This window comes from Eurosta solidaginis, chromosome 1, assembly GCF_040869045.1.
Source record: "Eurosta solidaginis isolate ZX-2024a chromosome 1, ASM4086904v1, whole genome shotgun sequence".
Classification (NCBI taxonomy): domain Eukaryota; kingdom Metazoa; phylum Arthropoda; class Insecta; order Diptera; family Tephritidae; genus Eurosta; species Eurosta solidaginis.
This window is the reverse complement of record NC_090319.1, coordinates 387,821,015-387,847,687: the sequence shown is the minus strand read 5'-3', so window position 1 is coordinate 387,847,687 and position 26,673 is coordinate 387,821,015. Positions and strand designations below refer to the sequence as shown.

General features: G+C 34.7%; 2 protein-coding genes across 34 annotated transcripts in view; both read right to left on the bottom strand.

Moving 5' to 3' along the window:
* kmr (kramer) overlaps window positions 1–26,673 on the bottom strand; it is a 302,338-nt gene that overhangs the window by 78,695 nt on the left and 196,970 nt on the right. The gene's annotated exons all lie outside the window — the stretch shown is intronic.
* LOC137238441 (guanylate kinase) overlaps window positions 21,004–26,673 on the bottom strand; it is a 202,642-nt gene continuing 196,972 nt past the window's right edge. For all 11 annotated transcript variants that reach the window (XM_067763438.1, XM_067763447.1, XM_067763442.1 and 8 more), the window contains 2 exons: window positions 23,047–23,141; window positions 21,004–22,966 (listed from right to left, as the gene is read on the bottom strand). In XM_067763438.1, coding sequence (XP_067619539.1) covers window positions 22,323–22,966; window positions 23,047–23,092 — 690 coding nt within the window. In that variant the 5' untranslated portion in view covers window positions 23,093–23,141 and the 3' untranslated portion in view covers window positions 21,004–22,322. The remainder of the gene's footprint in view (window positions 22,967–23,046; window positions 23,142–26,673) is intronic.

Below are 26,673 nucleotides of genomic sequence, written 5' to 3'. Positions count from 1 at the left end.
ATAGCTCATTAAAAATAAGAGCAAAACCCCGGCCTAAAACTGTTTTCGAAATTTTATCTCAAAATTATTGTTATTAAAAATAACATTATACCACACAATACAATGTATTACCACGTATTAAGTTAATTAACAATGTAAATGTCATTAAAATTAAATAACATAATTGGCGTTTTAATTAATTAGCCATAATTTTTCATGCACATATTTAATTAGACAAGTATACATTGCTTTTACTTGATTTTTCGTCAAAATTTTCTAATAAATATTTACTGAAAAATTTAATATTGTAGCTAAATCAGTTGAAAAAAAAAAAAAAAATAAACCAGAGAAGAGATATTTTCCGCCATTTCAACATAAATTGCCAAATTAAATTGTTGTAGTTTTTCAGCGGTGTCAGCGAGTATTTTGTCATGGCTTGTATATATTAAAAATTATATTTTTTTGTTGTTATTGGCTATGCGGCTACAATGTTACAAAATGCATTTGGTTAACTAGCAATTTCATTAGTCTAAAAGGAGTGCATTGAAAGCATTTTCCAAGGCTTTCCTGTCCTGGTTGCGCTGTTGCCAGTTGGCAATTGGTTTCGACGCCGCAGCGTCATTACGTAATATTACTTTGTACATTTTGTGTGTAGCCTTAGAGGTATAGAAACGTATCTACACTGAAAGAAAAAGACTAGTAAAATCAACCGAAATACGGTTCAATTCAACCGAAATTTCTGTCAATTTTTATCCATCGGAACAAGATGATGAATCAACTGCGCACAAATCGTTGATTCGTAATTGACCGTTTTAGTAGTCAAATGAACAAAACAAGTTGTTGCGACAAAAAAAAAAAAAAAATGTAAGGCGCGATAACCTCCGAAGAGATCTAAGGCCGAGCTTGTCTTCCAATTTGCGTCTTGCTCCTTTTCAATTCTTCCTACAGATTGGCGGGACGGGACCTACTTGTTTTATGACGATTCCGAACGGCATCTGCGAGGCAATGAGTTTTCACTGCACTCAAAAAAAAGTTATCATCAAGGCGATGCCATCTAGGCATCAATGTGCAATTTTTGCTTGTCTTTTTTTCGTCATCAATGATCTTATGTTATTGACATTTTCGAAATATTAGTTTGATACTTGTATTTGTCAAGTTAATAGACTACATACAAATGTAATGCGTTTTATAATCAATCTAGTATTAAATGTTATCATAATGAAACTAGGAAATTTATACAGTTATCATTTTGATACATTTTAAGGGCGAAACAAATATTTTCCATGGGCAAATCTATAGTCAAGATACAAAATTTATACTTTTAATTATACTTTTTATAATATTTATCGTTGCATTGATACCACGAAAATGATACCGTTTATAGTTTCATTTTTACACATCGTGTATTAAAATGATAGTGATACTTTTTTTTTGAGTGTGAGAGCTTTTCATGGCAGAAATACACTCGGAGTGCTTGCCAAACACTGCCGAGGGGCGACCCCGCTTAGAAAAATTTTCTTCTAATTGAAAAACCTTATTTCTAAAATTTTGATGTTGCTTTGCCCGGGGTGTGAACCCAGGGCACTCGGTGTGCTAGGCGGAGCAAGCTACCATCACACCATGGTGGCACTTACTAACTGAACTTCAATTGGGCGCACATCAAATATGCTGGCACACATTAAACATTACACACTTTATTATTTTGTTTTATTAAACACACTTTCACCAAATATTATATTTTATAATTTATTTAATTTATAGTTTTAAACTTCGCTTTGCAAATAGAAATGAAAATAGTAGTCACAAAACTGTTTTTCAATTCTTTCAGTTGCAGCTCAGCTCATTCTCAATTTCTTCTCTCGCATGTAGTTGCCACACTTGATTGTTTCGAACAAAACTTTTAGTATAAATGTTTGACATAACATTTTAAATAGAGAACTTGTAAGTAATAGAAAAGTAAAGAATCAAATCGCAGGAAGGTAATTCACCACTGAAGTAACTTTAGATGTAATTCGGCAAGTTAAATTTTCGTAACGCTTTAAGTTGAAATGACTCCAAAACAACTCAAACTTTTATGTTGTCGGAAACATCAACATTAAAAAAGGATGTATTTTATTATCTTATTAGATACGTTCGCGTGAGTGAAAATTCGTAAAAACTTGAACGAAATGTTACTAACTTTGGAAAAATCATGTTCGTTTAAACAAAACTTTTGCAACAAGAGGGCGCAATTTTGCATTTCGCTTGGAGGAGAAGTTGCAAAATTGTACCCGATAAATAGGTGTCCCGGTATCTCATAAGTTTTTGCACAGTACATTCAAAAAAGGGTTTTTTGTTTTGTATTGATAACTGAAAAACTAGTTTTTTGTTCTTTTCCCATTTTGTGTATTTTTTCGATTTGGTTGTTTTCTTATTTTGGTATTTTTTTAACAAGTGGCACCATCGTCATAAGTACAAAGTAGAGAGCGCAGTGAGCGTAAAATTCTCTTTGAAATTTGCTTATGTATTGACTGTTGATCGCTGTTGAAATGACCAGTGAGATCAGTTGTATTAACAAAAAAATCAGTTAGGATGATTCGGAATCAGTAAATTTTACAGAATTGTGTTAACTTAAGAGCGACAATTTCTGTTCTGTTGAAATGTTTAAACTAATTTGTTCGCTTGACAAAGAACTCGGTCGAATTAACCGTAATTCAATCAATTTCACCGAATCTCTGTTAAGTCAAGAACAACAGAACCGATTTGTTGATTTTACTAGCACCATTTCTTTCAGTGTAACAATTGAGAAATGCAAACAGAAACGAGAACAAAAAAAAAAACAAAAAAACATAAGCGCTAGGCTAAGGAAACACTAAAAGGCTTGATGCTTTTCGTTTTCCTAGTACGCGCGCCTGCTGAAAATCTGACTTGTTGTTAACACTTTGTCATATTATATTTCATTTGGGGATACTTTCTTTAAACAGTTTTGTTTAGTGATGATTACTTTCTTTGTCGACTAAAGCAAAATGCGATTTTAATTTTTGTCCACTGCTGCTTCGAAAGAGTTACCACCTAACAACCTGCAAAATTTCGGAGATCGTGAGATCGAAGCAGCAATTAGAAAACCTCCAGTATTTAACAAGAGGAATTTTGAGCGTGTTATGACTATTTTAAAGTGTATTTTCAAGCCTATGAAAAATACTAATAATATTTGCAATTTTGGGAACTGGGTATTTTGAGATGATCTCCTTGCAGACTTGTTTCGGGATAATATTGTAGCCATGCGAGACTGGGTCGATATAGTAACCATTTGAAATGAGTTCGAGATTGTTTTTGTTTGGATTATTTTGGCGTCAGGTTGCAATTGTTTCGGAATCAATTCGGGAATATTTCCGGATTATTAAAGGTCTCTTTGATGGTTATCCAAGCAATTTTTGACTTTTAGAATTTTTCTTTTTTCGTCACAATTTATGTTTACTCAAATGTTCCCTAGCTCATTCTAGCGTCAAGTCTTTCGCTCAGGATTTATTCATACACTTTTGCTTAAAACTTTGTTTTGTTTTCTTCAAATCACTTTTAAGAACAACAACACATCGTCTTAGAATTGTAGCAAGCAAAACTCAAACTTATATACAATGAATCACCAGTTTAAACAAAACAGACTACCAAAAAGACAATGGTCCATTTAGAAGCTTGAAAAAAACAAGCACCACTACAGGCACTATTGGAATGAAAAAATTAACAACAACTACAATAATAGTACTAAAATATATGTCAACAATATTACTGTTGCCACAGGCATAAAATAAAATCGACCATGTTAAAAACAATACAAAATGATGTTGCAACAACAAACAATGTTGACCAAAAATTATAATTATGTTTCATGGTGATAACTGTGCTGATGATTATAATGTTTATACTACATAGTAATTAGTATGTATGTATTTATGTTGCAACAATTGAGAATAAAGCTGATTGCTATATAAATATGTATGGATACAGTTGTTAGGAAGTTGGCAAGAAATAAAGTTGTTGTTTAAACATTTATTGTTATTGCAAGTATATTTGTTGTACATGGTTTGCGTTACTGCTATATTTCTTTATTTTTTTGTCATGAACGAAGTTGCTACAAACATGAAGAATTGTGGTAAACATTTTTGCAATTGAAACGAGGAAATTCTGGCATTACTTCGTATTATGAAACAAATTGTCTGGGAAAATGTTGTGGTAACGATTAAATTGTTATTGTATATGTATTATATTTGTTCTAATGCGGAAAGAGCAATTACGCTGATGGTTTGCAATTAGATGTTAATGAAGAATCTTTTGCATTCAAGAATAATTACACTGGATCACAAATTCCAATTTTGTTTTTGCACCAGAGACGCCATTATGAAATTCCTATGTAAAATCACCCCTTGAATTCGAAAATCAAGGTTATTTTTAATTCTAAAAAAAAAAAAAAAAAAAAAAAAATGGGTCCACTTAATATAATAATAATATACATCTCAAGAACGAACTGAGCTTTTAAAAGGCAATAAGATTTGCTATAAACTGTGCAAAGAACACTTTTTGCTAGGCCCTGCAGATTCAAAGATAACGAACAATCATTACGGATTTTTCCATTTTTTTTTGCAAAAATATAAAAAAATTTGTACTTTGCGAGGAAGGTTCTCGAAAACTTTTTATTTTTTTGCAGATTTTTTTTTCTCTCTAAGCTCTGTTTTATTAAAAAAAAAAAATAATAAGCTTTCATTTAACAAAATCGATGGACTAATACAAAAGTTATAAGCATTCAAGTAAATATATCCATTTAATACTTAAGTACCCTACTGGTACATATGTGTTAATATTCTCTAACTAACTGATATACGAATACTAACATTTTGGAATTGCTCAATTCGTTCTTGAGATATGTACGATTAAATGGACCCAATTTTTTTTTTTTTTTTGGAAAAAACCGTTATTCGTAAATATCTCAAAAACGTTACCATAGAATTAAAAATAACCTTGATTGTCGAAATCAGGGGGTGATTTTACATAGGAATTTCATAATGGCGTCTCTGGTGCATTTTGGCTGTAAATCAGTGTTATTAATACCTATTTTCGAGCTAAATACTTTTTTCAGTAGTTATACCGAAGTAGTACTGAAATTGCCCGAAATTACCCCAAAAATTATACGAAAAATAATCCCAAAATGATCTGAAATTAGTCCTGAAGTTATTCTGAAATAGTGCCGAACACAATCCCGAAATCATCCACAAAGGAGCCCGAACTTATCTAAAAATCCAGAAATAAAACGGAGACTGTCCCGAAATCATCATGGAATGGTCCTGAAAGGTAATTGCACCACTGGTACTCATCCCTTGGTACAGCCCCACTACGCACTTGCTTAACGAGGCTTACAATAGATGCAAGCGATTGCACTCTCGTATATTAACTCTAACTATATGGCCCTAATACAACAAGACAGGATTTTGAATTGAAAAAGAAAATTCCTGATAATTCCTGGAAACGAAGAAAAATGGGATTTATATTTCGACGTAAAAACGCCTCCCTTAATCTAAAAAAGTAATTTTCTCAAAAACCAAGATGCTTTTTAACATTGGTTATAGGAATAATTTTCTTAAAAATGGAGAAAATTGTATAAAGAAAATAAAAAATTTGTTGCGTGACTGTAACGGTCGTGGATTTCTAGGGGAGGTCCCCCCCCAACTTTACAATAATCTTATTGTGAGAAATATTCAAACAAGTATTCTTGATTGAAAAAATTGAATAAAAATTGTTTCTAAAATTAAGGAAAAGTATACAAAAATAAAAAATGCTGGCCTCAATTAAGAGCATCTTTCGATCTTGAATCTTCGCTGGCTATCGAACATCGCCAATCGAATATCAAATTCGTATTATGACAGATTTTCGCTGTCGAAATTTTCGTTGTGTAGCTAATTTCAATACTGGAATAAAGTCCGCTTATGACGAAGTGAACTTGCACAAAGGACGGCGAAAAGTCCGACTGCATTCTTGTTCTAAATGCTCAGTTGGTAGGATCCCTGAGCACAAAATCTGAGAAGTTTTGCCAATTTTAAAATTTTTTGAAATAGACTTTGGCCTTGTGGCTTTCTGCAGCAGTTCATCTATACTGGACAAAAAGTCCATAAATATTTCTTTGGACTGTCTAAAATTTTAAATAAATCTATAAACATTAATAAATGCAGCATTTAATTGGAGTCATATGGGACTCGACACACCATGCCAAAAAAAAAAAAAAATACCATATATGTAGCTTAATTTCTTAATATAGCGCTCATATTGTTGTTGTTATGCCGTATTAAAACTTAAATTACTTTGCTCTTTGTATGCAGACCAACAAAAATTTCTTTGCTGAATTGCTAATAGCGATATGTGATGACTTCGCGCCACACTTACAACACAAACAACAAAAATCATTACTACGAAAAATTACTACAGAAAATATTTGTTTGCTCCCATTTTCTGCAGGCGGCGCCATCTCATTTTAAAAAAAACATGCAATTTATTTTATAAACAAACGCACACAAACATATATAAAAATGTATTCACGTTCTAGAAGTGCAATGTACGCGAGGACGGATTATTGTCCTACAAAAATAGTAGCCAAAATAAAAAAAAGTTTATAACTGGCATATGAAAAGTTGTTAAAAGAAAGAAAAAATATTCATCCATCGTTGCCAACGACCATAAACGCGAAGGAAGCCAATGTTGCTACTGAATAGCAACAACAACGCTCGAAAAACACAAAATGACAGCGAAAATGAGTAAAACATGAGTACGATATCCTAGAAGTATATTGAATTTGGCCAAAAGCCAAAACTCGATATTGGATTGCATGTGCATAAAAATGGGCAATCTATAATAAATAAATAGTGAAGATAACAAAAGAAGAAATTTATGTATTTATAGGTTGGCGTTTTGGTACTGTAAAGATGTGCTCAATTGACCATTTGAAGAGAGGAATAACATGAAATATTTGGAAGAAATTGTGGGTTTAACTTTCTTGCCATATAAAAGGAAATACAGTTTTTAATTGTATTATTGTAGATTTGAATTATAAAAAGGAAAACGTTCTAAATTAAAAGCGGCCTTTTGTGAATGAGAATTTTTTACGGAAATTTCAAAACGTGATTACACGGAGTGTACCACTTACCCCATAGTTTACATCAAGGCGAATCCATACTGCTGTTGGGATAACAACACCTGGTACTGAATTCGCCTTGGTTTACAAATAACGAGATTATCTTTATTTTCGTACTTAACTCCTAATTGTTAGTTATATAGCTAGATGTTCCGTACAAATATTCCTTTCGATAATTGGTAATAATGAAAATAAAATCTGTAAGTGAATCCCTAATTGGAAGCACAAAATAAAAGAGAGCCGACAACATTTTACAGAAAATAATCTAGTTCCTACGGATGGAGCATATATAAACGCCTAGATTATCTATTTACTATTTATTGTAGATTAGCGTATGTATAAACGTGGTCTAAATCTTTACAACTCTTGATGTCAACTTCGGTACCAAAAGACAAGTAAATTTACGTCAACTGTACGCCTCTTTCGTACAGAGCCTTTAGTTTTAGTTCTTTGTAGTTTTTTACTACAGGAAACTTTTTCTAATGACATCCGAGGCACTGGAAACTGTTTTGTTAAAAAGGAGAAGCTTTTTTTTTATAATGACACTTAAGGCTTGGTTTCCTTCGAAAGCGGTGCCGTTATACTAATACCGCTGAACCGGCCGAAATACTCACCGGCACCGCTTTGTTGTAAACTTCGAACACTTATGCCAGACGATCCGAAAAATTTAATTTTGCATTTATGCATGGATTTTCTAGTTTATTATTATTTTTAAATGCACATGCAAGAAAAATTTTGTTTATTTTATAAAATATTTCAAATATTTTACAAAATGTTCGCTGCTCTTAGTGTAGCGGTAGAAAAAACGTTGATGAATGAGTTTGTACCGTCACGACGGCCGTAATATTTGTTATTTCACCGTTACGGTGGACTTTACCGTGTTCTTAATTCCCACATAATAACTTGTATATTGCAAGGTTTTCGGCAATGTACTCTACCGCTATACAGCGGCACCGCTTTCGAGGAAATCAAGCCGTTAAAGTCACAAAGAGCTGATACAAATTTGTTTCGCACATTGGCTTTTATGTTCTTCTACAAACTTTTAAACTTTCAAGAACTGTATATATAAAAGTGGGCGTGGTCCTTAAACGATTTCGTGATTTTCTAGTAATATCTTTGAAATAATGCGACGAATTAACGAACAATCTTGCTTTTGTTCAGCGTAAAAAGAGCGTACCATTCTAATTACTTCCGATCCATAATTTGTCGACTATTCGGAAACGTATTCGTTAATTAGAATCGAAAGACTTTCGTTCAAAAAGTCTGAATTCAGACACATTCGAATTCTTTGGTAGGTATTTGTTTCACATTTAAGCAAGTTTCTCATACGCCCTGACAACCCAATATTTGCACTAGGATGAATTCATCAAAAATGACACCACATTAGAAGTATTTACAGTTACGGTAAAAAATATGTCGAATCTTTTATCACAAGTAGTTGAAAAGCCGTTTTTGGAATGAAGCCAATGAAGTCAACATAACCTTCCAGTAACAAAATGATGCCAGCTTCCTTGCTTTTTAATACTTCTGTCACCATTACACACGGAGAGTGCCTCATAGTTATTTAACGCCATTAATAAAACGCCATATAATAAAAACGTATCGCAGAAGAACGGTTAAAAATGTTGTAACAAAACCTTTAAGTTACGACCTTTCTATTAGGATGGGTCGGTGGTATATATGCAAATATAAAAACTAGTATAGAAAAGGCCTGAGTACCAAGTACTCGCGAAGTTCGATGTATAAACATTCAGGTGGAAGTCATGAAAATGTATGTTCTTAATTTACTAGAGGCCACCACAACAGAGGCAACTTTACCAGAAAAAAATAATTTCGGGCTTTATGAGAAGAGCTTCGTCGGCTTATTAACGATCGCGAATTATTATTATTTGCTATCGGTTTGTAATCCCTGAGTCATAATCGGCCTCTTATTGGTTTTTTATCGGTTTGTTATTGACGGATTACAGATGTGTTATTAATTTTATAAGGAAGTTTTATAACAAACCAATGAGTCGTCGTTTACAAATCGATAACACGCATATAATAAATTAGTAACATTCCTACCAAATCGATAACAAATTCATAACCTTTTGATAACATGATGATAACTTTTCGATAAATAATTGAAATCTTGTTGATAACAAAACGATGAATTTTTGATAATCTTTCGATAATAAATCCACAACTTTTTGATAACAAACCGAGAGCTTTTCGATAACAAGTCGATAGCACGGTGATAACACTGCGATGATAAATTGATATAGTATATCGATAACTTTTCGATAAATAATTCATAACTTTTCCAAAATTAATTGTTATTTTTTCGTTTCTGGCACAGGCCTATAGTTTCACCCAATGCCAAGTAGAACAAATATAATACGAAATATATGTATGTGCTACATACAAACATATTTGGTATATGCACGCAAGATATTTTAGGCTATAAAGACGCGCGAACAAAAAATATGTATATGCCTGTATGCACACATTTGCTTATGTATACGTGCGCATAAATACATATGCACATATGTCTAGGCATTTTCTAGCTGAGCAACTGTGACACAATTTGACATTGTGTGCTAGAAAAAAATTATTTTATCTCACTTTAAAGTCCAACAGCCATTGCCAATGACATGGCACTTATCACAAATGTACATAAATATAGAGACAAAAAAAAATAAAATAAAATTATTTGCATGAGAGGCTTTCTCATTTTGCGTCAGTTTAAAAAATTTTTTTAAATGATGAAAACGCATGTTAGCACTCTCATAGTTTATTATTTTTATTAAATGAATTAATGCAGATATTTATATGAGGGTTTGTTGTAATATCTATCGTTATGTAAAGTGTTGATTGAGAAGATATTTCGTTGGGAATTTTTATGGTAATGGGTTACTCATACGCCCTGGCAAACGGACACCTTTAACGTGAATACATACTTGGTTGTGATTCAGCAGCAATTCATTCTCCTATCGGTTTTGGGGACCGTTTCTCAAAAAATACAACTCTGTATTACAAGTAAATTGCTTCTGAAAATGAAATTATTTCAAAACTAACTCACTCACTTCCTTATTTTGTGAATTTCGAATGCAATCGAGGTGTAAGCCACATCTTGGTGTACAAAGGATAGATATCACTTAACTGTAATATTTGCAAACCCAATGTTAGACCGGCGGAACTTTTTGTAATGTGGAGTTGCAACACTTTTGCACTGAAAGCTTCTTTCGTCATTATAAACAACAGTTGTTTGTTGATATTTTCAAATCAATATACAATAAGTCTCTTAAAAGTATTTAGCGGAATAAGTTCGCTTATTAAACTGAATGAATTTTTCACCTGATATAACTACTTATAGATATATTTTTACAAAAAAAGTACGAGAAAAAAAGTGTATAGTTGAAAACTTAAAGAATTCAGGATTGTTTTTAAGTATCTGTGTAGGGTACTTTACTCTTGTGAATAGCACAGGGTTATATTAAAATACGATGGGCTTCAAGATTGTTTACTAAGCTAAGACAATTTCCTAAAAACTTAGACAACAAAAACTGTACATTGTTTTGAAACCCCCTCAAGTAGATTGACGCTTGATCGCATGGTGACGGACTCTCTGCTCCCATCTTTTAAAACACACTAACAAACTTTTCATACTTTATACATATTTATGGTTATCTCTACTGAGTTTATTATAAATTTAAAAGATATAGAAAGGCAAAAAAGGAGGGAATGTAAAGAGAGGAAGAAGAGAGAAATAGGAACAGTGAGAGCAAGAGCAGAAATAAAGCAGCAAAAAAAAAAGGAGCCAGCTAGAGAAAAATGGGCAGAGGCAAATATCATGCAACTAGCAGATACGGCAGATGTTTTAATGCTCTAAATTTAGTATATCTGCATGATTTTTAAGAAGTTTGTATTCTTACTTCCCATCCCCATCCCTCCGTTTTATTCGCAACTCCCTTTCTCCCTCCATACGCGACTTTCACTCTCTTCGTATTTTTGTTTCACTTCCTTCCTAACTTTCTAGCTCCTTCTCCCTCCCCCGCTCGCTATATCCCTATTTCTCTATATTCTTTTGACTCCATCTCTTTCCCTCGTTTAAAAATGTCTAGCAATCTGCTTCCTAAAAGAAAACTACGCAAAATATTAATGTAGGCAAATTATAAAAAATCGCGTAATAAATTAAATCGGTTCCAAGTCCCTTACCCAAAAAAATAATATCCTCATAAACTTGGCAAGAAACAGTCGCATCCTAAATATGAGTTTTTAGAATTGATCGGTCTCGGTAGTAGGTGAAAAAATCTTAAAAATCAAAGTCGAAAAATAGTCAAAAAAATGAAATTTCGCAGGCTCGAAAATTATTTTTTTGGGTATGCGTAGTGGAACTTTTTTTCCTGAGCCCAAATCCTATCGAAAAATCGATGGCTCGATATCGGTTAATAAATCGACCAGTCTCATGTATATACTTATAAAAAATCAGAAAGAGAAGCATTCTGCCTATAAATCCTACTACTCAATCAGTTTCAAAAACACAAAACAAGATCCCAAAATCGCGAGATAGCATATTTAATTCCACTTTTAACTGAACAGCGTACATATATATGGGGTATTCCATCCCATTTCGACCAATTTTGAACCCGACCCCTTTAGAATTGGCTGAAAGTTTTTCTTCTTTTTCTAGCTTACGAAAGACGTTTTTCAGAATTTTTTCAAATTTTTTCATCCAACTCAAAAAAAGTTATGAATTTTTAAAGAACATGGTTTTTGTTTTCAAAATGCTATAACTTTTTCAAAAATTGACCATTTGGGATCTTTTTTAAATTTGTTTTTAAATGTAGTTTTCAGAATAAATGCAAAAAATTTTTTAGTTTTTTTTTTCATTTAAATAAAAAAAAAAAGAATCGGCCCACTCCGGGATTAGTGGGGATGATGGCAGAATTGATTGAAGTTTTTTTTGGGGGGGAAAAAAAGGCGAAATGCGAAAAATCTCGAAAAACTGAAAAATTACAAAAAAAAAAAAAAAACTTTAAACATTTTTTTGTATTTTTTCCGAAAAGTACATTTAAAAACAAATTTAAAAAAAAAAAGATCCCAAACGGTGAATTTTTGAAAAAGTTATAGCATTTTTAAAACAAAAACGGTGTTTTTTTAAAATTCATAACTTTAATTCATAACTTTTTTTGAGTTGGATGAAAAAATTTGAAAAAATTCTGAAAAACGTCTTTCGTAAGCTAGAAAAAGAAGAAAAACTTTCAGCCAATTCTAAAGGGGTCGGGTTCAAAATTGGTCGAAATGGGATGGAATACCCCATATGTATAATCAATTATTCGGCTAGGAGAAAAATATCATATAATAACAAAAAGGACACTAACAAATACATCTGATATGTTACGTATATTTTACCATTTTTCATTTCAATCAACTTGTTTGAAGTGGATGGCAGAACAGTGTGGGTATATTTTATTGTCATATATGTTTGTGTGTGTTTGTGCATAAACAAAGAGAGTGACATTCAAGCTTCGTATCCTCTTCAAAAACATATGGTGACAATATTTTGGTTTTTCATAATTCGATCTGTGCTATAGTTTTTGGAATGTTATCCTTGTTGAACTGCGTACACATTTCGTACATGCACACAAACGCACGAAAAAAACTATTTTTTTTTAACATATGCATATGTGCTACATATGGTGACATTTTGTTGCTTTATTTCGGTATGTTATTCTTTATTACATTCAACTCTCATTTGCCTAAAAACTTATGGCCGAGTCACAATCAACTTTGTCATATACACAGATGCTTTCAACGCAACCTTAAAGCCCCGTCACATAAGCAGTTTTTCATATCAATGCATTTAACAAAATCGTATACATTATGAGCAGATTGCATGTATTTTTATGGAGAACGGCAGATCGAGCGACACTAGCACCATCTGTATACAAACGTTGGCAAATTTCAACGTCTGCTACATGCAAAGCATAAGAAGAAGAATTTGACATTTGACGAAATTTGTGTGTGAATGGGCAAGGCGAAATAAATTTCAATTGCGAAATCTGAAGCTCATTTATATTCACAAACGCAACATCTTGCATGATTGTTACTCAGCCATTATGTACACGACTGTGATAGCAGGCGATAACCGCCTAACCTGGCATGGTAAAGTTATGACTTGAAATGATTTTTTGTAATTCTTTTACCAACGGTAATTTAGGCTAGGATGCATGGGAACTTGCTAACCTTCCACTCGAATACACTTTTGTAGATTGGGAATAGGTGGGGGCACGTTCGTCCTACCAAATGCTTCTTACTAGTCTTCAAAAAGCACTTTCATCCAAAATTAATTTGAGGGGAGGCGAAGAACTTGTGTTTCCTACCTTTGCCAGATTGTAGAAAAAATGGGTGCTCTGAAAGCAAGAGTAATCTTGTCTGCAGTTTTCGACATCATAATCTTTACACCTTCTACAGATGTCGCTATGTGCCATCGTCGAAGCAGTCACAATAGCACCATGTGCTGTGATAGCGCCACTAAGTTCACCCACGGCAGATTTGCTTATCTTTAGAAGGAAGCTGGTTCCTATTTAAAGTCCATAAGGCGTACCTTACAAACATTCCATCCACAGCAAGTTGGTTGCCCTGGTAGTATATTACTCGATTTTTCTTGGGAGATATCCAAATGGGGGTCGTTCGGAACTCTCCGTCTCTGTCCGGAACATTTCCTACCCCTGCCATTAGTAAATCCATTCCCTTCAATATTTTTTTGCTCGGATACCTAACAAAGGAAATCATTGCGATGCGCTATAGACGCCACCGAGGCTCGTTATTCGGCGAGATATCGAATTTCAACAAGTTAGATTTTAACACCTTTTAAGGCAGCCTGGCTGTCGACACATATATTTGCACTAGTCTTCGGGACTCTTCTGCTTCGAGGCAGTCTAGCTCTCTATGGCATATAACTGCGCCTGGAACGTACAACTTATTGAACTGCAGATGATTTGAGTTCATCTAAGCTGCAGTGAATAATGGGATAATATGGACCGTTTGAATTTATACAGTTAGTTAAGTTTAAACATTGTTTTATCATCTTCTTACCATGTCTTGTAATATCTTTGCTTGACCGTAGTCTGTTGATTCTCTCAGTCTCTTTTTCTGGCAAAACCTTGCACGAACCCATTGTAAGGTACCAAGTGAAAGATGACGTTTATCCCTGTTTGAGGTGCTCTACTCACTGCACCTGATATTCCGTCGTGTTAGCCTTTGCACGTTTTTTTAAATGTTTTTGTCTACCATGAAAGATATACGACGATCCCTCCATCAATATAAGACGATTCTCAGTTCTTCCCAACGACCATTTTGCAGGTGAATATTATACGCTATAAGAGCTTTCTTTGATCTCTAGTCAACTTTCCTTTGTCAGCTTCATTTGGAATCGAGAATATGCCAAGAATTTATGTGGTTCAGCTTCGGCAAATTAAAGTAGCCAATTTTTTTTTTTTTTTGTAGTGAACAGGCCAAGTACCATATTCGTGAGTTCTCCGCCTGTTAAACCCCCAGCATTACTTTGGCCTAACTTCGATCTGACTATAGGCCAAACATATCACACGTTTTATTGTAAACAGATTCAAATCAAAAATTTCATATTTCGAGATTTTATGATACGCCGAAATGAGCGTCTAGTGAGATTATGATCACAAGTGTAGAGTAATTGAAGAGCCAAAATTGGCCGCTATTCCTTACCGGGTTTGAAACTCATTTTTATGATGAAACTGTATGAAAAAAAAAATTCAGTTGCGTTTTCTCAAAAAATTTAATTTTGAATTACTTCTGTTTACAATATGTACATCAAACCCTGCCTTCAAATAAAAGCGCCAAATGCTATTTAACCACAGTGCATCCCTCAGCGAAGATACCCCTTAGTACTTACGTTTATTAGTCTATTCGCTGCCATTTCGCTTTTACAGTAAAGTTTCGTGCTACTCCACACATCCGTATACAAAAGGATTATTTTGACGTGAGCGCTGTGCCTGTAGCGTTGTACGACAACTTCCATTTCCTTGTCAACGTAACGAGAATAATAACAACAAAAACCACTAAACAATGCATTTCTATTTCTGTTTTATGAAATGCTAAATTCAACAATCAGACATTCAGCCGACATGTTGCATGTTTCTAGCCGTACATTAGTGTTGCTACCACGCTCTACTAGATTCTAAATGAAAATGCGTTATTTTCTATTTCATACATCAAACTATGTGCTCTACTATCCCCATCGTTTACCGCCTAGCTAAGCCATATCAAACAAATCGCTTCGTTACCGTGTGGCATTCTCATATATTTTGTGTATATTTCGTTTTACTTTTACTGCCGCTCCAAAATGAGTGGCAGCGTAATAAAGTTTGTAATGGAAAGATTTATGTAAACACTACACAATACTCTACAACAACAATCATATACTAACAAGCACGCCATAGTCTGCTTGGTAAAAGAGGATAAATAAACGAGAAAATAGTAGTGCTCAAATAGCAGTGTGGCATCTGATTTCGATCACATTGTAGTTGAGATCCGATTGCGCACTAATGTAGCGCACACACACACACACACACACAAACTCATATCTTGCATGCAGCCATTTGCACATATTTACTTGCCTATCTTCCCAATATTATGCATTTACATACGTATGTGTGTGTATGGGTGTGTATGGTTTGCAGTTGAGCCTTGTATACAACTGACATTTGACCCATATTCTCGGTACTTTAATGTATTCGCTTGCGTATTTACATATGAGCTACACATTCGGTTACAAGCCATGCTAGGTGGGCGGATATTACTGCCACCTGGCTTATGCACACACGCAAACGCACACACACACGTGGCGCGCACTAACCCAACCAGCATTTTGATGTATTAGGAAATCCAAAATGTATTTACAGTCGATTCTGATGCCGGACCTTTTGTGATACAGCTCGGGAACTACCTTCATTGAGGGTTTTCGAGGGAATCTTAAGGGAGAGCAAGTCTGAGCCCAAATCGTCTCTTGGTACTACAGTTGGCAAATATTCATGTGCCTGTGACTTTGTCGCAGCTACTGAAAGATCACAATAAATCGCAGCGGCAACTTCGAGGACATCATTGTAACTGACTGAATGTGACGTCATCAATAATACCGATCACGAAACCAATAACAGCTCTCGTCAGAGGAACAGTTTCTGGCAGTAATATAAACCAACGACCAGATTCACTCTGGTCACAGCAGACCTATTAATAACGGAAATGCTTCCGTGCTTAGTGCTGCCATTGTTTGCTTAATGTCGCAATAAGTTCTTGGTACGGGGGCAGTGATTGGATCGCTAATAATGCTAAGTGTAAATTGAAGTGACGATGCGCATATGCTGCCAGTCATTCAGTCACAGCGATTTGAGCGACTGTGATATTTCAGTCGCTGTACAAAATCGCATATATATTTGCCAACTCTAGACTATTTCATATTTCAACTTGCTTGTTAGTCATATGTAGCAACAGAGGATGCTGTTCTCGGAGTAAACAAAATTGAATATTCTTGTGTATATTTTTTGTTTTATTGGTTGCATCTGTATTTGTGCTAATAAATTTGCGTTGTCTACTTTTCGCCGTTTATCCTGTTAAAGTTTCATTTGGCACTAACACACACACACACACACACGCACATTAATATATATAAACACTGCAAGTGCACACAAATTTATGCTTAAATCTACCTGCTCAAAGATTTAGTCAGCACAATATGAAAATCGCATCGACTTTAGTAGATTTCCGTGTTTTATTATCGCATACGCGACTCAGCTAAACGCATGAACATAGCTTGCATAGCATGCAATCCATGATATATTTACAACATTATTTTGCGCCTATTTACTGTGCGACATTAAGGATTTTCTGATTGCAATTTTATGAATAAATTAGCGAAAATTTAATTTTGAATTTTGTGGGCCCATTTGGATTAAATCCGATCAATTCGTTTTCAATTTTCGCATGTAAAGCTCTTGATTTTCATTTTAAGTTAAGATTTTAAATACGAGCTGAGATAAATGTGCTGCGCTGATAGTAAAATTCCATTGGTTCTATTGGTTTGTAAAGTTGCCATTTTTTTCCGAAGTTTATAATACCGCCATCTATCTACGTCAAAAAGCACTAAAGTTTAAAACATTAAGCTCACTTAAGACTTTGAAAAAGCTAAGATTTTGAAAGTTCCGAAAATATCGCGGAGTTATGACCTTTCGAAATGTTCTGGCACTGTGCAAATCCATAGAAATTGAACTTTTATACAAGGACGACTGCACCCTTTTCAGTTTATATTCAAAAATCTGAAGCTCCGTAATTCCATTTTAAATTCTGATAGTTACAATTGAAGTTCAGAAAATTAAAACTTATGAAGGCAGTTCAGAAGTTTGTGTATTTGAAGTTGGAAATGTTGCTATAGCAAATGAAAGCTACGGATAGTGAGCAACTTTTTCCGTTTTCAATTTTTTCATTGCATATTTTGTTTTGTTTTGAAGTTGTTGATTTGCTATTCAGTATTGCAGAAAATAAATTACGCTTTTTGATGCTGCGTATGTGCCATGACATATGCCGCTATTACCGTTTACAACTCAACTCTGGTTGAGTTGAAATTTCGCAATTTGGTATTACAGATTACAACTCAACCTGTCAAAAAAAATTTCGGTTGAGTTATCTAGTCTTACAACTTTTTGTGGCATTGCCGTTTACAACCTTGTGTTGGTGTAGTTGTCAAAGACGTCAAAATCTTACAACTGCTTACTAGCAGTTGTCTCATGCAATTTTGCAGTTGTTTTGAAAAAATGTTATGTTTTAGAAGACGGTTCACCGCCTAATTTTTAACAAAGATGTTCAAAGTTGATATCAAAAGACACGTTTCGACCTCCGATTTAAGAATCCGAAAACAAAAATTGTAATTCTTTGCGACAGCATGGCACTGCTAATTCGCGTCCAAAAATATCGAGACGCGTATTAATCTCGAGAACAATAATCCGAAGGCGGAAAAGAAACATTTTATCTCTTGTCCGGAGATATTTGTAGTTGAAGTTGGTGATTTTCATGTGGTTGTTGTCTTTTGTCGGTTTTTGTTTAATATCTTTTGAAGGAGTTAAAATTTTTATTTTCCGCCTTCGGATTATTAATACTGATGCCAAGACGCATCGTTTAATACCTCTCTCGATATTTTTGGACACGTATTAGCAGTGTCATGCTGTCGTAAAGAATTACCACAAAAAAAAAAATTTTATTTCTAATAAAATCTAATTTCATGTGGTTGTTGTATTTTGCCAGATTTTTTGTACACAGCTATGCAGAAAGGTGTTGAACCCAACCAGAGTTATTTTTACGAATCGCGGCCAAAGGCCGTCAACGCAGAACGATGTTCTGTGCAAAAAAAACTGTGGAACGGGCCTCATATTTCGTACCCTCTCGGGCCATTTTGTGGGTCTTTGTAAATATCTTTCAAAAGAAATAAAATTTTTAATTTCCGCTCTCGAATCCTAAAAACGGAGATGGAAACCCGTCTTTTGATACCACCTTTGATAAGAGTTAGATGGTGCACGGGCTTATAAAACGTTACCAAAAAAAAAAGCAAAACATTTAAAGCCGGTAGTTAAACCTTTTTTAATCAAACAATAATCAACAATGTTGTACACATTTCTAGAAAAAACAACGTTTAAACGAATTACATTGAATAACTTTTTGACTTTAGTTGGACGAGGCTGGCCGCAGTTCGGATGCAGCCAAAATAGGTGAAATAATTATGCGAGTCCCATTGATACTTATCACTACTCCTGGGAATCCTATTTGAGTAAAATACAGTTTTTTCTGTTTGGGTTTTAATCTACTTCGCACAAATATTCTCCTCAATAATATCTAAAACCAGTCCAACACCAAAATCATTTCCACATCATATTTGATAGCTGCCGTCAGCAAGGAATCGGAGTATGGCGCATAATTTTAAAATACGAACGCGTATGCGGAAATGGTCCTTAATTTTGTTTAGTACTAAGTAAAATGCTCCCTTTCAAATCTGCAAAATAACTTCATATGAAACTCATTATTTGTTTGTCACTTAAACATTTTCTTACTTGGTGCTTGGTAGTTCCAAGGGATTGGAATGATCACGCGAATGTTTTCCGTATTCGCGAAATGTCAATCACCAACATTTTTGTCATTATAAAATAGATTTCATATAATATTAATAAAAAAAACACATTTGAAAATGCTTAAATTTCTGCCACAAATTGATCAGCTGTTTATTTATCTGTCAAATCATCACTTTCTGAAGTTGGCAACTCAATTCAATTTCAACTGAAATAAGTTGTAATTCGTAATACCAAACAGGAGTTGAGTTGTCTTAAAGTTGAGTTGTTTTAATTACAACCCAACTAAGTTGAGTTGTAAACGGTAATAGGGGCAATAGTAAATGCATAGCCGTGTATTTTGTTAGTGTGTTGTAAGCAATATGTTACAAATGCAATGATGCTAGACCATTTGCACAAAATCCTGAACTCCCTTATGGTTTGAATTTTTGTTTCAAATTTAAAAAAAATTCATTTCAAATTCAGAAAATTACGCTTCAAACTCTGAAAAATGCAATCGACCCTCAGAATTTTCGTTTCAAATTCAGAAAGTTTCATTTCAAATTCCAAACATTTCACCGTACGCCCTTCCACTCACATTCTTTCTTCAGCCCAAGACCTCTTCCCACCTTACGTATACTATCCTAATCCGAGTTCGTGGATATTCATCTTATCCTATACCCATCTCTCTTTTTAAATGCCTACCAGGGTTTAATTTGGTTGTGTAGTCAGCAGGAATCGGTTCAGCCGAGGAACGTCATATCATAGTAAAGAAGAACAAAAAACGAGGTACCGCTAGGTACTGTGTTAGCCTACATTGGCTAAAAACTTTAACATATCGAAGCTTCCTTCCCCGGCCGAAGAATTTGCCATTGTTTCCTACGCCGATGACAGCACAATATTGACAACAAGTCCTCACCCACCCATTAATGAGCTTTACTATAAAACTAACAGCGGCCGCCGTGGTGTGATGGTAGCGTGCTCCGCCTACCCCACCGAAGTTCCCGGGTTCACGACCCGGGCAAAGCAACATCAAAATTTTTGAAACAAGTTTTTTTCAATTAGAAGAAATTTTTTCTAAGCGGGGTCGCACCTTGGCGGTGGTTGGCAAGCACTCTGAATGTATTTCTGCCATGAAAAGCTCTCAATGAAAACTTATCTGCCTTGCAGATACCGTTCGGAGTCGGCATAACACAGGTATGTCCTGTCGTGCCAATTTGTAGGAAAAATTAAAAGGAGCAAGACGCAAATTGGAAGAGAAGCTCGGCCTAAAATCTCTTCGGGGGCTATCGCGCCTTATATTTATTTATTATTTACTATAAAATTAACTCAATTCGCCAACGGGGCAAATGTCGGAGAAATTTTACATCAACGTCGATGGGGTTGGGCTACCTGTCCGTTCGAAAACTGTAGCTAATTTTCAAAATCTCCAAGCCCGCGCTTGTATGCTACGCGTTACCGATATGGTCGTCGAGCTTAAAAGAAACACACTGCAGGACGCTGCACGCCTATCAAAACACACGGAGAGGCTCCGCCTCCAAGGGGCACAAGTCATCTCTACCACTATGAAAAAATCCGGTGCGTAAGAACTCAGCCTTTTAAGCATTAACAGGCCCTCAACGTTATCTACGTCGGAAAGGTTCGTTGCCGATAAATGCCCAGTGAAGCTCGCAGTGGGAGACGCTCGTCAAATTGGCACAACTTCGATCGGGATACCAAAATATGTTAAACTCTTTAAGGCTTTCAAGTAAAAAAGCAAACACGTTTCATGTAGTGTTTTTATTCCTTTATTGTTAAATGAATATTCCGTTAATTTGGATAGAATATAATAGCTTAAACTATGACATTGTAGGACATTCTTCACTGTATTGTAGCACATAAAAGATAAAAATTAAAACTTGGACCGTTTTCTTTGATTTTCTTCAATAAAATGATATACAAAGTTTTACAAATATATGAAACATTAAATGCGGAGTGCGAATACATTTTGATTGCGATACAAATATTTTGTACATACACTCAGAGGAAAATGCCGTTCTAAAATCCAGCACCACCGGACTCAATTCAAGATTTTCATGTTCTTACTTTCTTGTTCTTGAAAAACGAACGACCTGTTCTTAAAACAACAACATTGTTCTTGAACTGACACAATTTTCTTGAAAAGAGAACGGTTGGTCTTAAAATATGAACAATGTTCTATTAATGAGAACGATGTTCTTAAATTAAGAACAAAAAAAAAAAAAAAAACAAGAAACGGTACAATTCGTGTGCACTACAATGTTAAATACAACATTTGGCACAAGATATCAAGCAGTTGTAGTGGCCCAGCGGCTATGATGTTGAGGTTACGATCGTGTGGCGCGAGTTCAATCACCGTCAAACTCTGAAGTTTTTTAAAACAGTTTTCTTATGTTCTATTTTTTAACTCTTATTTTTCATTCAGATCCATTCATATATGCACAGGTAATTATCAAGCTTGTTGTGAAATGTTTTAAGTATATATTCAGATTGCATCATTAAAAATAATTTATCAATAAGAGAAATGCATGAAAAACTGCATATTATGCGTTGTTTTAATCTTTGGGACTTTAATAATAGTTTTTTTGTTATTAATATTTTTTTTAATGACAAAAAAATAATTATTAATAAAAAAATAAACGGGTACTAATTGGAAAAATTACCTTCCCACCCCAGACCGAAAAATTTTAAATCGACTACAAATCGTCCTCACAGCGTGAGAACGAAAAATCTTAAATCAAGCCAAAGTAGTGCTTGAAATGAGCACAGAAGGTTCACACATCAATACCAAACTTGTCATAAAATACGAACGGTGTGCTTGGAAAAACAGTTCTTAAAACAAGCCCATCGGCCACGAGTTAGAAAATACGAACTTAACAGACTTTTGTCAACGAATGTTCTTAATTTTGAACTTGTTTCGTTCGTTTTAGAACGATTTTTTCTCTAAGTGTATATTTTTAAAATCGGTATAGTAGTAAAATTTAGAAGCAAATGAAATTAGGCTCATAGTTAGCTTTGTATTGAATAAAAAGTGATTTGTTTAGTTTATAAAGGATTTGTCCACTCTACTCCCAGCAAATATGAATGCCTTCAGCTTCTTGCGCCTTTAACTCTTTGACAATAAATTCTTTAAATTCAGCATATGACGGATCAATTTCGACATTATGTATGATTTTATGGAAATTTCCAGGTGTTAAGCCATATTCTATCTCTTTTTCAGCAGATGCTAGACGCTTTTGCAATGACTCTTCAGTTTCAGATTGACGTTTGCGTAAACGCAATTCCAGGTCTTTAATAGTTGGTGGATTGTTGAATACCAAAATAGGATTCAAATCCGTTTTTTTTATTTGCTCCACACCTTGTGGTTCAATATCCAATACGCATACTTTACCAGTTTCCTGTATATTGCGCACTGCCATCTTACTAGTACCATAAATATTGCCACTAAAGACTGCAGTTTCTATGAATTCACCATTTGCTATTTTCTTTTCCATTTCATCTTTGGGCACAAAGTAATAGTGAACGCCATTTTCTTCGCCGGCACGTGGTGCTCGTGTCGTGTGTGAGATGCTAAAACCGAATGTATGTGGAAAATCTTCGAATAGCTTTTTCAACAAAGTGGTCTTTCCCGAACCGGATGGACCGCATACGACCAGTGGACGTGGGCCCTTGACAATTGTTGTTTTTGTTGATGACATCCTGGCGAAAACTATAGTTAGCAGTGCAGCACAAACAAAAAGTTTTTAATCAATAAGACGTATGTTTTCATTAATTAAAATTTAGTATTACATTTACAGGCGTATCCGGTATTCCCTATAGTTATTGCACGTAGCATCAACACGACTAAGTCTCGAGAGAGTTTTTTGGTTTTGGCTTCAGTATCTCTGAAAGGAATGAACAAAAATACAAAAAAAAATTGGCTAACACGCAGAAAACATTGAATCCTAAGTATTTAATTGATTTTTGATAAAAATATATGCTAAGTGAATAATTAGTTTTGAGAGAATAAAATGGCTATCTAGCACGGAAATGCTGAGCTCGGTTGGTTTACACAAGTGGCCCGCCGAATACCAAAACACAAACATACTAAAATCCATGAAGTCTGATGAAACATATTTGAAATGGAGTAAGATGAGCTTTTACGTGAAGCAGATAAACCGAGATATAAAGCAAAGTAACTGAGATGGCCAAGAAGTAACCACAGAACCAAACTAAAAAGGCAAGTTATCCAATTTAAATAAAACAGTGAAACTAATTTTACTATAATCCTTCCACTTCTGACAAATATGTAAGCAAATAACAAAAGTCAGTATAATAAACGAAGCTTTTATTAATTTCCTGTTCTTCACATCTTTAAAAATTCAGCAAGAAAATGCTAATAGTTGTTAGTCATTTAAGAGCCATACAATTGGCTGAAGATTAATTGTATCGTCAAGAGTGCAAATCAAGAGGCCAAGGGATTAACATACTTGACATCTTAAAAACCGTTGTACTGAATGCAGCATTCGAGCAAATATAAACTATGAAAAATTGTTATGAATGTTGGTGTGTATGTAAGTTCACATTTAAATTCTAAATACCCCGAGACTTCATTTACTGGACCGCGTAACTTTTTTTTTTTTTTTTTTTGAACCGGTTTCACTTTGAAAGCTTACTATTTTTATACTCAGCGTGCTTTGAACACAGAGTATATTAACTTTGTTTGGATAACGGTTGGTTGTACAGGTATAAATGAATCGAGATAGATATAGACTTCCATATATCAAAATCATCTGTATCGAAAAAAAAATTGATTGAGCCATGTCCGTCCGTCCGTTAACACGATAACTTGAGTAAGTATTGAGATGTCTTCATCAGCGAAATCGGATGATAACCACGCCCACTTTTTATATATATGTATAACATTTTGGAAAACACAAAAACCTGATTATTGATAGAATGTTGAAATTTGACAAGACTGTGGACGTGTGGACTGATATTGAGACTCTTGATAAAAGTTTGGAAAATTTTGTTAAAATGGGCGTGGCACCGCCCGTAAAATCAATTTTACAAATATTATTAATCATAAATCAAAAATCGTCAAACCTATCGTAGCAGAGAGGTTTCCTTTACTATAAGGAATGTTTTGAAGAAAAATTAAGGAAATCGGTTAAGGACCACGCCCATTTTTATATAAAAGATTTTTAAAAGGGTCGTGGACGAATAAAATAAGCTATATCTTTGCAAAAAAGAGCTTTATATCAATGGTATTTCATTTCCCAAGTGGATTTATAACAATAAATAGGAAAAACTTCAAATTAAAAAAATGGGCGTGGCACCGCCCCTTTTATGACTACGCAATTTTCTGTTTCGAGAGCCATAAAAAAAATAAATGTAACGCGCGATAACCTCCGAAGAGATCTAAGGCCGAGCTTCTCTTCCAAATTGCGTCGTGCTCCTCTTGATCTTCCCTACAAATTGGCCGGACGGGACCTACATGTTTTATGCCGTCTCCGAATGGCATCTGCAAGGCAGATGAGTTTTCACTGAGAGCTTTTCATGGCAGAAATACACCCGGAACGCTTGCCAAACACTGCCGAAGGGCGACCCCGCTTAGAAAATTGTCTTCTAATTGAAAAACCCTATTTCTAAAATTTTGATGTTGCTTTGTCTGGGGTGTGAACCCAGGGCATACGGTGTGGTAGGCGGAGCACGCTACCATCACACCACGGTGGCCGCCGAGAGCCATAACTCGAAGAAAAATTAACATATCGTAATGAAATTGTGTACACATATTTTCCTTATAGCAGAAAATATTTCTAGTAAAAATTGACGTGATCGGTTAAAAATCACGGCAGCTTAGATATACAACAAGTTTAAAAAGGACATTTTTTTTTTTAACTGGCGGTGCTACGTGTTATATAGAAAAGTAATTTATCTGAAATGAAATGTACAATTAGAGTTCACGCTGAGTATATATTTCGGTTACACCCGAACTTAGACACCTTTACATGTTTTTTGAACCAGTATTATTTTTGGAATCGGTTACTTTTGTGAACCGATAACGGGATAATAAGCCTGGAAAACCAACTAACAAAAGTGAGTCATATCAACCAACTACTTCGGAAACCGTCCAGCTTCCTCATTTTACTGCAAATATTCGCTTAGACACTCATCAGCAAAACTTCCACAAAATGCACACCACTGCCACCTCGATAAACGCCACAAACACCCAGATCAGGGACTGAACCAGCCTAAACTCCATCATAGGACAGCAAAGGACAGTTCTCGTGCACATGGTCTCTCAAAAGCTTTTGATACAGTCAATCACCGCACATTACTTCAAGCCACAGGAAATTCATCCCATCTTCTTGTCTAAAAAACGGACCTCAAATTATCTTAATGGTCGGCAGGCGTCTGTTTAGGAACGAAACCTGAAAATCTAGAAAAATTAAACAGGGCGTGTCACAGGTTGAAGTCCTGTCCCCACCCCTGTTTAATTTCTTCATATCATAGCTGCCATCCCCACCAGAAAGATTTACTATTATTTCCTTTGCCTACGACTGCACGATAATGCCAATGGGACCTGACCATCCAATGGACATCTAGTTTACAAAATAAAAAGGTATTTCCGCAGACTTTTTGGTTTCGTTAACCCGAGCGACTACCAAGGGAGGCACGAGTCGCTCTGGCCCAACTTCGTACTGGAGACTGTACCAGGTTAAACTTTTACTTGTCCAGAATCAACCCCGACTTACGAAATGTACGTATGTATGTGTTGCATGAGATGAGTCCTTACATGACACCAACCGTCTTTACAACTGCTGAAGCTACTAGTTTCCTTGGACTCCCGTTAGAGGAATTTAATGACAATTTGTGAGTGGTCGCAGCACTGTTAACACAACAACAACCGATAACTCATTTTGAACCTATAACTTTTGGAGCCGGCTACTTTTGATAACCGGCTAATTTTTGCAACCGGTCATTTTTTGGGGCATTAACTATTTTGCAACTGGTTATTTATTTGTCATTTACTATTTTGACCCGGCTCAATTTTTCAACTGGCTACTTTTGGGAGCCTTAGAGAACGGATCACTTTTTTATAGCATTTTTTTATATACGAATGTTTTTTTAAACGGTTCTTTTGTAGAACTGATATCTTGACCCGGTTACATTTTTATAAACAGCCAGCTTTTATAAACTGAATATGAGTAAATTTCCAAATAAAAAAATCCTCAAATTGAATGAGTAAAATTAATGAATTGAAAATGATATCTTCTATGTACCTGTGTATGTAAAATTACATAAATATATAAAACCAACGAGAAACTTTTTATTTAACTACATAAAGTACACTTTACATAGATATTTCCAGAGAAATGAGAACGAAAGTGATTTCACTTTTAAATAGAAAATATTTGAGTGAAATCAAAATGT